Source organism: Nelumbo nucifera, chromosome 3, assembly GCF_055504915.1.
Source record: "Nelumbo nucifera cultivar China Antique chromosome 3, China Antique-T2T, whole genome shotgun sequence".
NCBI lineage: Eukaryota > Viridiplantae > Streptophyta > Magnoliopsida > Proteales > Nelumbonaceae > Nelumbo > Nelumbo nucifera.
Genome location: NC_142651.1, coordinates 75,882,568 through 75,899,603, shown reverse-complemented (window position 1 = coordinate 75,899,603; position 17,036 = coordinate 75,882,568). Strand labels below are relative to the sequence as shown.

Genomic DNA, 17,036 nt, shown 5'->3' with positions numbered 1-17,036 from the left:
ATAATAGTGTAGAAAGATGTTGGTGGTTAAGAGAAAATGATTGCAAATACCTTGCTTGGTAATATAATAATGAATTCAATTCTTGTCAAATTTGGAATTCAACTTTTAAATAATTTTGAAGAATAGCATCTTTGAATATAGAGTTATCTTTTGTTGTTTCTACTAAGATATGAATATAGAGTTCTATTTTTTGTTTCTATCATAGACATCTTCTCTTGCTTTGTATTCTTTTTTTTTCATTTTTTGGTAGTATTGTACTTTTTTATTTTACTTAAGAGAGGAATTTGGTCCTTCCCCTTGTGTCCCATTATAGATGTCTTCACCACTAGCCTACTAGACCATTTTTGCTTAAGAAGGACATGACAATTCACTTATGTGATGATAGGCTTGGGAGGGGAAAGGTTTGGGATCAAGGGTGCTTCGGTGGGTTTGGAAATGGGAAGGGCAAATTCTGTGGGTACCTTATCTACTATCATCCCTAATCAGTGAAGATGCCTAGGCATTAGAAAAGCATAGTCTCTTATTTCCTATCAAACCCAATATAGAGACAAATCTATTAGCCTTTGGAGGCTATAATTTTGGACTAGAAAATTAAATTTTTTTATATCTACAGTGAAATTCCTCATTATGTTAGAAGTGACTGTTTTGATATATAGGAGTGATGTTTTTGATTTCAAATTGTTAACTTAATCATTAACAATTATCAAGGACACTTATTGATTAAAGAAGATAAAGGGTAAGGGGAACATACTACTTGAAAGATGAATGGTAGACTTTAACAATATGAATACATGAATACAAATCAACCTTTCAAGTTAATTGTATTCATTAATTAATATTTTTCCTATCAAATAATTGTAAATATCTATGATATATCAGAATTTATAGACAGAAATTCACAAATAATTACAACATAACATATTTATAAAAATCAACACAAACCTAACTTAAATTTAGTAAACAAGAATAAATTACTTTAAGCAGTAATTTTTGGTTTGATTTGGTTGTCCAAAATATTTTGTTTTATCTATTGTAGTCTTCATTTCATAACATATTTTTTTTTGGAAGTAAAAGAAAATATAGTTTAACCCTTACCTTAGGTTGAAATGAAGCTCCAAGAAACTAAAAATACATGATGGATGGAATTAGTGGAAGATGACAATGATTTGCAAGAAAATAGATTCAACTTAGTAAAACAATGGAAAGATTGGTTCAACACAAACCTAAGTGTACATGTTCTTTGCACATGACAATTTCTATGATGATGATGATAGTAAATAATATATTTCCAAATTTTTTTACAATTTTTTATATTTCTATGTCTATAAAAATTATTCGTATTTGCCACGCACATTTTTGTTTAATATGATGAATATGCAACAATTATTCTTATTTTTGCATATTTCTATGGCTTTTCTTATGATGGTGATGATAGTAAGTAATATGTTTCCAAAATTTTTATTTCTATGTCTATATAAAAATTATTCTTATTTTTCACACTTATCTTTTTATACTTCCATGAAAATTATTCTTTTTATACTTCCATGAAAGTGTAGGAGTTAATACCCTAAATATAAGACTTAATGAGAGAACTGAATTAGGAGAAATGTAGTAGTTCAAATTACATTTTGTTCCCTCTCAATAAATGTCAATTGAAGTTTTTTTTTTCTTTTTTTGGTAATACTCAATTGGAGTTAATACCTTAAATATAAGACTTGATGAGAGGGATTTGAATGAGGAGAAAAGTGATTGTTCAAATTACATTTCTGTCCTTACAATTAAGAGGGACCAAATTCAAAAATTGGGGTATTTTAGTCAAAAGTTCCACGTTCTTATTCACACATACATTGATTTGAATTGAATGGAAACAATGACAAAATTATAAGACTGTTACTTCAATTGAAGTGGGAACAAATAGAGCCATTCATTTTAAATAGAAATAACAAAAATAAGTAAAATATAATATCTAGATAAAATCTAAAAACTAATGGAGCAATAAAGAGGAAAAGGGAAAACAAGAGAGATTTGGGCGTCTCTTACCCTGTTCAATCTCTTGAAGCCTTTGTAGCCAGAGGGTTGTGAAATATAAAATAATAATAATAATAAAGATTTGAATTGTAGTAGAATACAAGGAAACAACTAGAAGGAAAATAAGGGAAAAGAATAACCAAATTGGATAAAATCAAATCTACAAGAAAGACCTTGCCGCCAATTGCAACTGGAATAGAAGCTTTTCAATTGAATTTTGTCATATTTCTTCGTTGTTTCTTGGAAGTGCACGGATTTTTGGCTCTCTGTTCTTTGGGCAGAATATTTTTGAATGACATAAAGCTCCTCCACAAAAATGGGCTGAGTATGTTTGGGCGGTTAAGTTAATTTTTTTATATATTTTTGGGTTGGAAAAAGCATAAAAAGAAGTAATGGGAGTGTTAACTCCATTACTTTTGCATTTTTCCCTGGTTATGTTTGGTTTAAAGAAAAAGGTAGGGAAAGGAAAGGAAAAGTACAAAAACTTATACAAGATTTATAAAGATTTTCCTACTTTTTCCTTCCTTTCTCTACTTTTTCCTTCAAACCAAACACAACATAAAAGATCACACGGATGGGATTGTAGTCCTCACTGTAACTACAATGTGTAGCCCATCCAAACTCGTTCAACCTAATTACATGTATGAATGGATTATCACAGTCCAAAATAATCGAATTGGATTTTGTACTCAGACAATTAGTGGGAAATTGGCAGCCCTATGTGCCCCATCTATTTTCTTCTTAAAACCCTCTAAAGAAAGAGAAGAAAAAAGAAAAAAAAATGTACTACCCATTCTAATAAAAGATTTATATATCTAAGATGCATAGAAACATCTAGTGATCTTTTCCAACTTATCAATTATCGTATACATGGGGCGGAGCCAAGTTATTGGATGGGGGGTCCTTCCCCCCAAACTTTTCCCCCACCCTATACCTTTAATCCCATATACCAATAACCAGGTTGGGTTATTATTTGGTCCAATGTCATTGGGTGGGCAGAGTCACATTAATACTGATTTATCTCAATCATGATCCAATCTGATTTCTTGAAATTCTAATTCTAACATTAACAAAATCCATTATTTTTTCCTATGTCAATTTAAATTGTTTGAATTGATGTTTTCAGTTGGGCTTGAATTAGAATGACTTATTTACTTATATAATATATAGGGTCGGATTGAACAATGTCTCAATCTTAACTCAGCCCAAAATTTAATAGGGTTCATATTTTTTAACTTTAACCTTAAACCTTAATAAAAACTTTGAACTGAACTTTCTGATTGGATTTTAGTTGTAGAATACATTTCATAGGTGCATTATAGAAATTTTCACCTAATCCCCATTCTCCATTCCTCCTCATCTCCCGTTCTCTTGGCCCCCCTAAGAGAAAATTCCTGGCTCTGCCACTGATCATATTGTATTTTCAATCATTTAACCTTTCTTCAACATAAAAGGGTGAAAAAGATTTTCATTACGAAGACATTTTAATTTTATCTCACTCCTTTTATGCTGAAAACAAAATTGTCCTCCAATTCAACTCAACTCAACAAAGCCTTTTCCCAACTAAATGGGGTCAGCTGCATGAATCCCTGTCCCACCCTTCCACTCTTTTCAATAGCACAACCATTAATTGTTAAATCATGATTCTTTCTTTTATTGCTACTTCAACTAGTGTCCTTTTTCTGGTCTCCCACTTCACTTCTCACCGGTACCGGCATCTAGTCTTTTACGATCATGCATGTTTAATTGTACTTCACTTTACTTCAAAATAAAGGCAACCTAAAGTGATGCCTAGAACATGAATTCTCATATGGAGGTTGTAATGTAAACCCTAATGTGTTTATTACTCCACTATAATGTTTTAAAAATTCATGGATGGTTTCATATCTCCAATATATATGATTATACAGTTATCAACTCCACCGGTGTGAGTTTATCTTACACCTCCATTGTAAGTTTGTACGGTTGTCAACTCCAATATTATGAACTTATCCTACACTGTAGGTCCCAAGCCCAGATAAAAGAAGAGGGTTGTGTCAGGTTGGCAGCAAACAGAACAGAATGGCAAAACAAGATTCGTGTAACTGACCCCATATAGTTGGGATAAGGCTTGAATGGTGATGAGGAATACAACCCTTCAATTTCTTTTAACATTTCTTCATAACTCTTTCATTTATCAGAATTCCATCACATTGGAGGGTGTGATTGTGGATCAAATTGTAACCAATGTTCATTAATTTCCTTCTTGTTTTCATTTTTGGTACAATGAAAGAAAAGGTTCAAACACACATGGGAAAGAAAAGGTTCATTGTTGTCAATATGATATATTGATATCTCCCGAATGGCCTAGGTTGTAAGATAGGCCTATTGGCTTCTTTCCATGGAAGCATATGCTTGAATCGGATATTCATTCCACAAATATCTACAATCAATTGGATATCATGGATAATGTTCGAAATGTTAATGGTGTGTGATCTTTCAACTTCATAGTTCTCCGGTCCGCCACTCTCCCACAATGATCTCAAACCACCCATCCGATGATAGCCGATCCATTTAACTTTGAGTTGGCTATCATTAATCTTTGGTGTTTGTTTTGGTAATTGTTTGAAAAAAAATTTGAGACAAAAAAAAAAAATATCTTACATTGGCATATTTTGATGGCATATTGAATCCCATCGATCATGGATTGTTAGTCAAAAAAAAAAAAAAAAAAAAAACCGATGGTATCTTGTGCTCAAATAATTAGGCTCTATTTGGGAAGAGTGCAAATACAAATATGTTCAGCATCATTCATATTTGTATTTCTAAATTCCATCTATTTGTACTGAATATATTTGTATTTGCAGTCATTCCAAACAGAGCCTTGGGGGAAATTGGAAGCCATATGTGCTCGATCTATTTTCTTCTTAGAAACCTTTAAGTTAAGAACAAAAAAAAAAAAAGAAAAAAGAAAAGAGAAAGAAAAAGAAAAAGAAAGTAATTGGGCCCAATGCACCATCCATTCTTTTATAGGGTAAATTGCTTAAACCTCTCCAGAGTTTCTGATTGTTGCTGAAACTCCCCCCCCCTTTCCCCTTAATTTTTTTTTTTTTTTGGTATTTGGTGTCATGCACCATTAATAACTTCCCCCTTCACCCCTTTTTTCCCAAAATTCTGTTTGCAGGATTCGGTTCTGCACTGGAACAAACCAGCTAATACACCAATGAGCCAGCCCTCGATTGGTCCTCCCCTTAAGTTTAGTAATTGTAATCACTTCCCCTAAACTTTCTGATACAGTTGCAGTTAGAACTTCTTTGGTAAAATCTTCTAAAAAAGACATAAAATGTCCAAAATACCCATAAAATTACTATTGAAGTTGGTTCCTATAAGAAATAAACAATAAAACTTTATGAACAACAAAAACAAAGAGAATTTAAAGTTGCAGCTTTACCTTTGAGTGATTGATGATATGAAGGACATATTTGAAAAAAAAATGATCTTAGAAAAGAGATTGGAAGGGTTTGGGATAGTGATCCATATAAAGAGAAAACTTGAAAAATAAACATTTTTGTTAAAAATAACTACACGGGTATTGTAGATATTTTTGTGCCTCTTTTTAAAAGATTCTACTAGAGAGAATCTATTTGCAACTATGTCAGAAAATTTAGAGGAGATGATTACAATTGCCAAACTTCAGAGGAGGTTTCAGCAACAATCAGAAACTTGAGGCCAGGTTTCAGAAATTTACCCTTCCTTGTACAAAGATTTAATAATATTGTTTCAATATTGTTTAAGATGTAAAGAACCGACTTTATCATACAGATGCATTTTCAATTATTAGGCCTCTCTTTCAACACGAAAGGGTGAAAACTAGTTTCATTACGAGAACAAAATTAATTATCCTCAAGTTCAACTCAACTCAACAAAGCCTTTTCCCAAGTAAATGGGGTCAACTCCATGAATCCTATAACCCACCGTTCCACTCTTTCCAGTATCACAACTAATGTTAAGTCATGGTTCCTCAAATCATTTCTTGTTATTACAACCGACGTCCGTTTATTTTGTCTGCTATAAATCACCTCTCCGTAGTGCAAGCAACTAATATTCTATACACCTCCACTCCACTTTACCTCAATAAAAGCAACCTAAAGTGATGCTGTGAACATGAATTCCCACATTGAAATTGCCATGAAAACCCTAAGGCCCCATTTTAAAGGAGTACAAATACAAATGTATGCACAAAATCTTATATTTCGTATTATTTTTATATATATTTATATTTGTACTTTTTTAAACTAAGACTAATATGTCCAAAATTAATGGATGCATAATTTCACGTCTCAATTATGGTTATACAGCCTTTTACGTAGTGCTTTAACTTTTTCTTCCTAACTGTTTCATTTATCAAAGTTCCATCACATGGGAAGGTTCGATTGTGGACAGTGGACACCAAATCCCATCTGACACCACAATTAATGTAGCGGCCAAAACTTGTCTTTCATTTTTGTGAGATGGATTTGTCACTGGATTCTGATGCTTATAATGTTGCTTTTCAATTCCCCATCCCTCCAATTCATTACAGTCCAAACGTCCAAACAAGCTTTTTGGGCCAATGCTAGCTTCTTCCAACATTATGGCTAGTACCAGAGGTGTCAACACAACAAGTATGGCACCCACTAAATTCCCATATATAATTTCATCTAAGATGAATTTATCAACCATCTTTGTAATGGTAAGGTTTGAAAAGCACTCCCTTCATTGAAATTCTAAATTATCTTAATTAAGATTGTGACAACCTACTAAATTAATTATTTATGTCCAATAAGTTGCTTGTACCAAAATTAAGTCTATAATCTAATTCAACCATTTCATTATTAGCTTCTATTTCGTTAGAAGCTTTTCTCTCTAAATTTAATTCATTTGTATAGGATCCATAGCTACTTACAAATTTAGTTCGTTATACTTACCACAAATCATTTATGAAATTGAATTTTAAACCCGATAAGATCTCTAGTGCTTTTAACTCAAATTTAAATCTGGTAAGGTTTTCGAGGGTTTGATCTGGATAGGATCGAATCTAACTTCAGTTACATTTCACTTTGCCTCAAAATAAAGGCAACCTAAAGTGATGCTTTGAACATGAAATCTCACATTGAAGATGCCATGGAAGCATTAATTTGTCCAAACTCATCATCCCTGTAAAGCTTTAAAAGTTCAAGGATGATTTCATGTCTAAGTTAATGTTATACAACCTTCCAAATGTTTTAACTTTCCTTCATAAATACCCATTCATTTATCAGGTTCTTTGAGAGGGTTTGATTATGGCTTTCAATTCCAACTAAGAGTCATTTAACATGTATTAATTTTCCATCTTTTGTAAGCATGAATGACATATGACACCAAAATGTAGCCAAAACTGCTCTCTCATTCATTTATCAGGTTTCCATTACATGGGAGGAGGGTGTTTGATTGTGGATTTCAATTCCAGCTAAGAATCATTTAATATGTATATTAAGAATGAATCCCAAATGACACCAAAATGTAGCCAAAACTGCTCTCTCATTCTTGTGAGTATGATGACATCTCATTGAATTGTGACCCTTATAACATTACTTTTCAATTCCCCATCCCTTCAATTCATTACAGTCCCTAAAGCTCAGCCTGGAAAGAGTATAAAAGTTGTATATTTTATTATTTTGTATGTATTTATACTGTATATATTTGTATTTATAGTACTCTTTCCAAACTGAGCCTAAAACGTCTAAACTAGGTTTTTGATCCAATGCTTGCTTCCAACTTGAAGGCTAGAAGAGGTGTCACACCAAGTGGGCATCCAATGAAATTATTCCATTGTTTAATTTATCACCCTGGTTATATTTGAAAATCACTCCCTTTCTTGAAATCCTAAATTAACTGAAGTTTTAGACCAACCGCTAAATTATTTATCTGATAAATTGTTTCTACCAAAAATAAGTATATAATATAAGGTCTCATTTGATAAGTCTTTTTTAGGAACATCTTCAAACAGCTTTAATGACCAAAAGATGTATTGCACTTTTTGGGTATTTTCTTTAAAATTAAAATCATTTCAGAAGTTGCTTGGTCTACCAGGCTTTCAAAAACATCTTTTGAAGGCTATTTATCATGTGGAAAAGACCTAGAATTTTCATTTAAATCTTTTCGAGTCTTTTACCAAACAGAAAAGACCAATTTTCCGTCCGCACAGGAAAACTTTTCAATATGGTTTTGAAAATTGGACCGAATTAGACAGTTGGCCCAGAAAAACCAGGAACTGGTCAGGTGATCGGTTCCGTTTTACCCCAGAATCATTATTTCCCCCAAAACCATTGATTTGGTTAGAAAACCGCTGATCCGAGCGGTTGAATCGTTCAATGGTTTGGCTGATTTTTATTTTTTTAACTTTTTAATTTTTTTGTCAGAACGGGCCATCCGTTCGGTTCGAATGGTCAGACCATTCGACCCAGGAACCAGACCCCTGACCGGTTCGTTGTCTGAATTAGTTTTAAAAATTAATTATTAGCTTCTATTTCTTTGGAAACTTTTTTCTCTAAAATTAATTATTCTTTTATTTTTTTTTCATACAATGATTCTTATATGAGCATTTTTTGTTGAAAAAAAAAAGATTTATTCAAGGTCAAAGAGCTGAGGAGAAGCACCTATGGGCAATTAAGATCTTAGGTTAGACCCATTTAGAAAGGGGTCCTAGTCTCCCAGTCCTCTATGCATAATGTACGCAGGAGTATCTCTAGGGTTATTGGGTTGAATTTGGACAGGAACCATATCTACTTCCAAATTAAAATTCTATCAATTAGTACAAATCATCTATCAGATCAAATTTTAAACTTGATATCTAGAGCTATCAAGTGAAGTTTAACCTAGGCCAATTACTCTAACTTTTTAAAGGTGAAAACAAATGTTTCTATAAAAATATATACATAAATTTATACACTTGGAATTAGTTTACATAAAAGACTAAATTCATGAATTATAAATTCTATACAATTGTACGTACATGTATACATCTTGTTGTTGTTGTTGTTCAGATCTTGAGCTCAGAAAACCCCAAAAAATGAAAAGAAAAATAAAAAAAGGTAATTGGGCCTAAGGCACTACCCAAAAAGATTAATTCAGTGTCTAAGATAAAAGGATAAAGAAGTCTTAATTTCTTTCTGAGACATTTCCACCACATTTCACCTCTTTTATGCTGACAACAAAATCATCCTTCAAATTCAACTCAACTCAAAAAAGCCATGTTCCAATTAAATGGGGCAGCTGCCTGAATCCTATTCCACCATTCCACCCTTTTTAGTATCACTATCACAACTATTGTTAAATCATGTCTCCTCAAATCATTTCTTGTTATTTCAACCATTGTCCTTTCTTTTTGTCTGCCACCATCTCCAATGGACCCTTCAATTTTTGACAAATCATTTTTTCTTACTTGTATAATCAGTGCACCTCTTCAGCTGCACTCCACTTTTACCTCAAAATAAAGGCTATCTAAAGTGATTTTGATCATGAATTCTCACAATGAAAATGCCATGAAAATCCCTAATTCATGGATGATTTCATATCTCAATTATGGTTATACAACCTCTCAAATGCTTTAACTTTCTCTTCTCAACTCTTTCATTTGTCAGAGTTGCATCACATTGGAAGGAGTTTGATTGTGGACACCAAATTGCAATCCATATGCTCCTTTCATCTCCAACTCTGAATGATTTGACATGAATCTTCCATCTCATGCTAGCATGAATCCCATCTGAAACCACAATGTACCCAAAACTATGCTCTGGTTCTTGTGAGAGTGACATCTCATTGGATTAACCCTTTCGATGTTGCTTTTGAATTCCCTACCCCTCCAATTCATTAGAGTCCCCAAACGTCCAAACAAGGTTTTTGGACCAATGCTAGCTTCCAACACATCAAGTGTGACCCAATGAAATTATTCCATTTGGTTTTCCCCATAATTTCATCCAAGATGAATCTATCACCTATTATTGTATTGGTAAGATTTGTGAATCACTCCCTTTCTTCAAATCCCAAATTAGCTGAAGATTGTGACCAACCACTAAACTATTCATGTGTAATAAATCGCTTGTATGAAAAATAAGTATATAATCTGATTTAACTATCTTAGTATTAACTACTTTATTAGCTTCTATCTCTTCACAAGCTTTTCTCTCTAAAATTATTTATTTATTTGATTCTAAGGGCAATTGAGATCTTAGGTGAGGCCCGTTTACACATTCGTCCCATCCCATATATAAGACAAGCATCAAAGATTCAGTGGGGCTGGCCCAAGAGGTGTGGGCCCTTCTTTGACCCTGCCATCATTTCCCTTAAACAAAGAAATCATAGAACATACAATTTGTGATTATCCAATCAGGTTGACTTCTGATCTAAGAAATTTGCCCCATAAGAAATTAACTATATATATGAGAAAATTCATATATGCCACGTGTCATAACATAATACTTAATTATATATAGATATTAAATTAAAGAATTAATTTTATTATATTAATCTTTTTGTTTGCATCTTCTCCAAACTGATGATCTGGAACCCCAGTATTTTATAACCTTGATGGCCCTCCATTAATATTAAGACAATGAGATTCATCACCCACACCTAGCAATTAGCTCAGTGGACTCCACCCAGATATCTCATGTGTCTAACCTAAGCAACAGCCTAACACTTCAATAACTTATTAGAACAATGACAGGGTCACCACTCACCAGTGGGTGGGTGGGGTCACTCACAATGTGACGTTACCAAATGCATCGCTTGTGGCAAATGAGAGCCGTTGGAATGGAAGGAGGCTCTTTGAGTAGGCAATTTGTAATATTTGGGCCCAATGAAATACTGCTGTCAAATTTGGACCGGATCAAGGTTCAAAATTTTGATATGTATCGGGGGTTTTTCGATACAATCTTATAGGGGGTGTTTTGAGGTTTTGACCAGTTTAGGGGGTTGATCGACTTTAAACTGGCCTCTCTGAATTAGATTTGAAAAAAAAACTATCAATATTGCCCGATTTGCCTCTATCGGCCGGCATATCAGATATATCAATATTTTGAACCTTGAACTGAATATAAAATTAACTGTTTTTGTCACTGAGGCTTAGTTGGTTTGTAGTGAGAAATTATTTGCATTGGTGTAAATGCATGATGGTGCAAATAGACTGTGTATACGTTCACTTCAGGTTTTACTTAAAAACAAATACCAAATATATAATATAAATACAAATATAAGATTTAGACAATAGTGAATATAAGGTTTTGCTCTGTCATACTTGTATTTGCACTTTTTCCAAACTAAAAAAAGGAGGTAAGAGAAAGGTTATTTGGTTGAAAATGAGGCAAGAAACATGATATCAAAGAAAACTTATGTAGGAAGAAAGTTTTGCAAATTTTGTATCCCTTTTTTGAGATGTAAAATTTGCACTGATATTGAAGTGGGACAAAAAGTATATATTTAATATATGTAATAGTGCAAATCATAATTACAAACAAATAGGTGCAAAACTGCACTATGAATATAAAGTTTGCATCCAGTTCAGATTTATACTACAAACAAGCATGTCCTGAGTCACCAGTTGAACATTTTGAGATCATCCGGTCCGATCGTTTGGTTAACTCGGTCAAAATTTGTAAAAAAAAGAAAAAAATGACAAATAATTCCATATTATTTATTAAATAATAAATGAGTCAATGTTTTCAAGAGCCAAGCAGCTTCAGCCTTCAAATCCATTTTAGCTGCTTATTTTCCAATTATATTGGTTTAACCGTCTGAACCGGTCTGCATAATGTGGCCAACGTCAAGCCACCGGTGACCCACGGTGACACTATCATTTTATTGTTGCTATTGTGATTGTGGACTTGTGGCTTGTGGGTTAACAACGCAACCCACCGGTGACCCACGTCCCACAAGATTATTGGGACGTGAATGATCTAAACCCTCTATGAATTTCGATTCTTTTTGGACGGTTAACAACGCAAGTCTCTGGAGTGAGAATTTCATCAAGTGGTGAAGTGGGTCCCAGATCTCCTTGTGTAAAACGTGTCAAGATCCCAGATATTTATATTGTAAATGATTTCCGTAAATAAATCCAGTCAATACTTCTTCTTTGTAATTAATAAAAATAAAAGGGTTCGACTATGTGATATGAAAAAGATACGAAATGGGAAAAACGTTTCAACAATGAAGTAGAATCATAAAAAAGCTATATAATGTATATAAGGGTAGAATTGGAAACTACCACGTAATTAACCTACTACGAAAGAGATTGACGGAGTCGGGCCTACAGTTATGATGCTCCAAAAAATTCATGCCACATCTAAAATAGTCATTTGGCGGGAAGCGGACTTTTGCTGGATGCTTCTCGTAAGCTGTCGGCAAACGACGCTTCGCTGTAAGTGAGAACCAGCTGCTCGATTGACACGTGGAGAAACATCATTGCTTAAAATAATTCCTATTATTTTCCGTCATGTGAATCCAGCGACACACGACTATATAAACAACCTGGAGAGTGGAGAGGGTGCGTGCATGTGAGGGCTCGAGGGAGGCGGGGAGAGAGAGTGTGTGTGTCGGCAACGAATGCCGTAGAAATTCTTTTTGCAGGGAGGTAGAGAAGAAACCGCCGGAGCCGGAAGCAGCTAGATTTTGGGAGTTTCTCCGGCGGAATTTAGACCGGAAATATAAGAAAGATGATGAAGAAAAAGAAGAGCTTTAATGGTAAACTAAGAGAGAGCTCGACGACGACGACGACGACGTCGTCGACGTACAAAGAGGAAGAAATAGAGTGGGAGATGCGGCCGGGTGGAATGCTGGTGCAGAAGCGATGCGAGAAATCTGAAGTTTCGGCTCCCACCTTCCGGGTTCGGATCGCTTACGGCGCCTTCCGATACGATATCTCCATCAATTCTCAAGCTACCTTCGGTAAGACTCTCTCTCTCTCTCTCTCTCTCTCCCTCTCTCTCTCATCTTACCTAGGTCTGAGTTTCTCAGGATTGGCGTCCCTTTGCTTATTCCTCAAATTTTACAAGTTTGTGGCAAAAAACGTCCAAGTTTTCCAAATTTTAATACGAATATGCATCTGAAAAGTGAAAGTGGTTAGGAGTAAGATCATTTTCGGAAGTTTTGGTAGAAATTGGAATTTTGTTTGTTTCGGAAAAGTATCGATTACCAACCAAATATACTTTCTTCTGTGACCATAATGCCTCCTGGTAAATCGATTGTCACGAAGACATCGACCAAGAAGGTTGCTGAGATGGGCAATATGTCAAGATGGTTTTTCTGTTAATGGCAGGGGAACTGAAGAAGCTGCTAGCGGCGGAGACGGGGCTGCAACCGGGAGAACAGAGGCTGATATTCCGGGGCAAGGAGAGGGAGAACAGCGACTACTTGGACATGTGCGGAGTAAAGGACAGATCGAAGGTGGTGTTGATCGAGGACCCGTCGAGCAGGGAGAAGAGATACATCGAGATGCGAAGGAACGCGAAGATCCAGAGCGCCCACCGAGCCATCTCCGACGTCTCCTTGGAAGTCGACAAGCTCGCAGACCAGGTACGTCGAAGTCACTATTAATCCAGTTTTTTTTTTCTTTTTTTAATCTCCAACAAATTCGTTCTGTTCGACTGGCGACAGCCCAAATGCTTCTTTTCAGTGCCTATGTAGAAGAGTTAACGTAGGGGTTTGTTTGGGTTTCGCTTTTCGTTTTTATTGCATTTTTTTTTGACAATGGAATGCAAGTATGCAACCCATTTAACCTATTTGAGTTCCAGACTTCCAGTCTTCTATCTTCCACACGCATGCATCTATGTGAAGTTGGGTAATTTGGGTGAACCCAAGCCGTTGATGGGTCTGGTCCCACATCAGACCCTATCAATTAATTGATTTGTTTGATTTTTTTGATCAATAGGAGAGGCTTTTCCCATGTGAAACTGTAGTGGTTGATTCTTTTTCATTTTCTTTGGAGAAAGGGAACATAAATGAGTTGTCACAAAGATGCAAAACACGGTCCTTCTGATCCCACCAACTTGTGGCCGCTAGTAAAGTCTTCACTCCCACATTAAATAGAAAAAAGAGAAAAAGTACTTTTAAGCTCTGTTTGGAAAGATTACTAACATAAATATAAATATGTACAGTATAAAACCTTGTATACTATATTTTTGAACCTTATATTTTCATTGTACATATTTCTATTTGTAATCTTCTACAACAGAGTAAAGTATTTTTTGGGGTGATGCAAATTTCAATCAGATACAAACTTAGCATCCAGTTTAGTTTTGCATCTATTTGATTGTAACTACAATTTGCACTCTTACATCATAAAATTTATACTTTTGTTTCATTTGCATTTTACTGGTAGTGTAAATTTTGCATCTTAGGCTCCATTTGGAAAGGGTACAAATACAAATACGTAGAGTGCAAAACCTTGTATTTTATGTTATTTTATATGTATTTGTACTGTACATATTTGTATTTGTACTCCTTCCAAATTGAGCCAGGCTTAGTTTGGAAGAAGAACAAATATATAGAGTGCAAATACATTCAAAATAATACAAAATACAAGGTTTGCACTCTATTTGTATTTATACTCTTTCCAAACTGAGCCTTATGATCTAATGCAAAAGTTATTTCAATTTTCTCTCATATAAAGTGAAATCGCATCATCTTGCATTACTTCATACCTCACTCTCAAACAAATAAGGTGAGACACACTATTTTGTTTTTTATCAAATTTAAAGTGAAAGTTATCAGAATTTATACAATCTATTTGTACTCATGCATTTACACCAAATGAAATTCCCTCTGGACCTAAACACATCCTAAATAGAGAAAAATGGGTTACTTTGTTTACTTATTATCTATGTATTTTTTGGAGGTAAAAAAGGTTGTGGGCCATGTGGAACAGTTTCTACTTAACATGAAATCTAAGTTGTTGAACGAGAGAGAGAGAGGGGTTTCCTTATATTAAGTTGACCGACATTGTTGTCCAGGATGCCACCCAATGTACAGGCATGTCGCAGTTGTGATCATTAATAATGGTAGTTGGATACATCAAAAAAAAAAAATAATGGTAGTTGGATCTGATAAAGACAACATGGTCCCATGAAATTAATGAATCATTGCCACCATAATTTAGTGATGATGGAATTACTGCTTCTATATTTGAGAAGGTGGGGCTTTCATTCTTCCTCTTAGTTCTTATTATCTCTTGTCTCTTTTTTTTCTCTTCTCTCAACAGGTTTCTTCTATTGAGAAGTCTATAGAAAATGGGACTCAGGTGCCAGAAGTTCAAATAACAACTTTGATTGAGATGTTCATGAGAGAAGCAGTCAAGCTTGACAGCATTGCCACAGATGGTGAAGTTTCTGTCCAAAAGAATTTGCAGGTAATATGCTCCTCCATTCATTCATTCATTTTGTGTCTCAAGTGCAAACTAAATTAAGTGATTTATAGTCAATGTCTTTTTTGGTCTCTGGTTTCACTAGTGCTACAATGGAAGCCCTCCCTAATTCATTGGTTCATGAAATTATGCAGAGCAAGAGAGTGCAAAAGTTTGTTGAAACCTTGGATGTGCTCAAGATAAAAAATGCCAGAGTAAATCCTGTAGTTGTCACAACCAAGTGGGAGACATTCGACCCCCCAGCCACAACAAATTGGGAATTTTTCGATTGATTTCCTTTTATTTCCTCTTCTTCATTCTTTTTCATGTACTTGTATTGAAAAAAAAAAAGAAAGGAAAAGCGACAAATGTAGTTGCATTTATAGATTTTCTCATGATACACTTACCAAATAAGCGTACTCTGCTTGATTGGTTGGAAACAGAGTTTTGTTGAGCTAGATTTAATCATATTGCTAAAACTAAGATGTAGACCTCTCTAACGCATAGGGATGGTAACAATGCGGGTCAGGGAGGGTTTTGTAAATTCTACACTCTACCTGTCTCCCTAGACCTCCCAACCCCACACCCTCTCCAATACCCATGGTTGGTTGGATTTTTAGAACCCAAACCCTTTCCATACTTGGAAATGCAAAACCCTCCTTGACACTACCCTCCCCACATTAGAAGGTGAGGTGGGTTGGATTGGTAGGCTGGGTCTAAAAATCTACATCTAACTTTCTATTATTTCTTATCATATAATAACTAAAATAGCATGAAGAGCCACCAAATTTTCCAATTATTTGATTAAATATGTAAAAAGCACATAAATTATAAATTATCTTTTACATAAAATTCAAAATAGTAATACATTCAACACCTTATATATAAGTACATATGCCTTCCATCAATATGCGGGTTGGGGAGGGTTGGATTTAGCCTAATACCAATATCCCACCCATACCCATATCGATTGTGAAATCACAAAACCCCTTCCTGCCCCAAGATTCATTTTTAAGGGAACCGCCCCCCACCCCACACACACACACTGGTAGGCTAGAAATTGCCATCCCTAATACGGTTTTTAATTTGATAATGAGGCAAGGAAAGGTAAGAAAACCTGATCCAGATTCCCTACCTTTTTTCTTTCTGAAAGCCTAACGGCTAAATTCACTAAACAACTGAATTCATCTCACAACTGATTAAATGAAAGATGAGGGAGAGGACCAAGTAAAAGTTCGATTACAGGATAATGCAAATTTTGCTAAGTTATGAACAACGTTATTTGCTCCTCTCTGCACATGGGTAATAGTGTGAGATGGAAGGTTGGATAAAAGACTCCTGCAACAGTAATAAGTGTTTGGATACGCCACGGAGAGACAATTTCTCTCCAACAGAAGCGAACATACAATTTGAGAGTCACCTTCAATGATTAAAGGGGAAAAAGTAGGGGTGATCATTTCAGCGTCGCCCAGCCCGACCTACACAAGTTCGGCCCGGAAATTTTGGGCTTGGGCCTAGGTTTTGTGTTTAGCCCCGGCCTGGGCCCACATTAGGCCTGCAAATAAATGTATACATGTTATTTTATATTTTATTATATATTTTATATATAAATATT

At 34.8% G+C, this 17,036-nt stretch overlaps 1 protein-coding gene across 1 annotated transcript; it reads left to right on the top strand.

Moving 5' to 3' along the window:
* Window positions 1-12,562: 12,562 nt before the first annotated feature.
* Window positions 12,563-15,876, top strand: LOC104588793 (BAG family molecular chaperone regulator 3-like). Its single transcript, XM_010246877.3, has 4 exons — window positions 12,563-12,969; window positions 13,340-13,596; window positions 15,281-15,427; window positions 15,577-15,876. Exons 1-4 carry the CDS (start codon window positions 12,738-12,740, stop codon window positions 15,712-15,714), a joined length of 774 nt encoding a protein of 257 aa, XP_010245179.1. The 5' UTR covers window positions 12,563-12,737; the 3' UTR covers window positions 15,715-15,876.
* The last annotated feature ends 1,160 nt before the right edge of the window (window positions 15,877-17,036 follow it).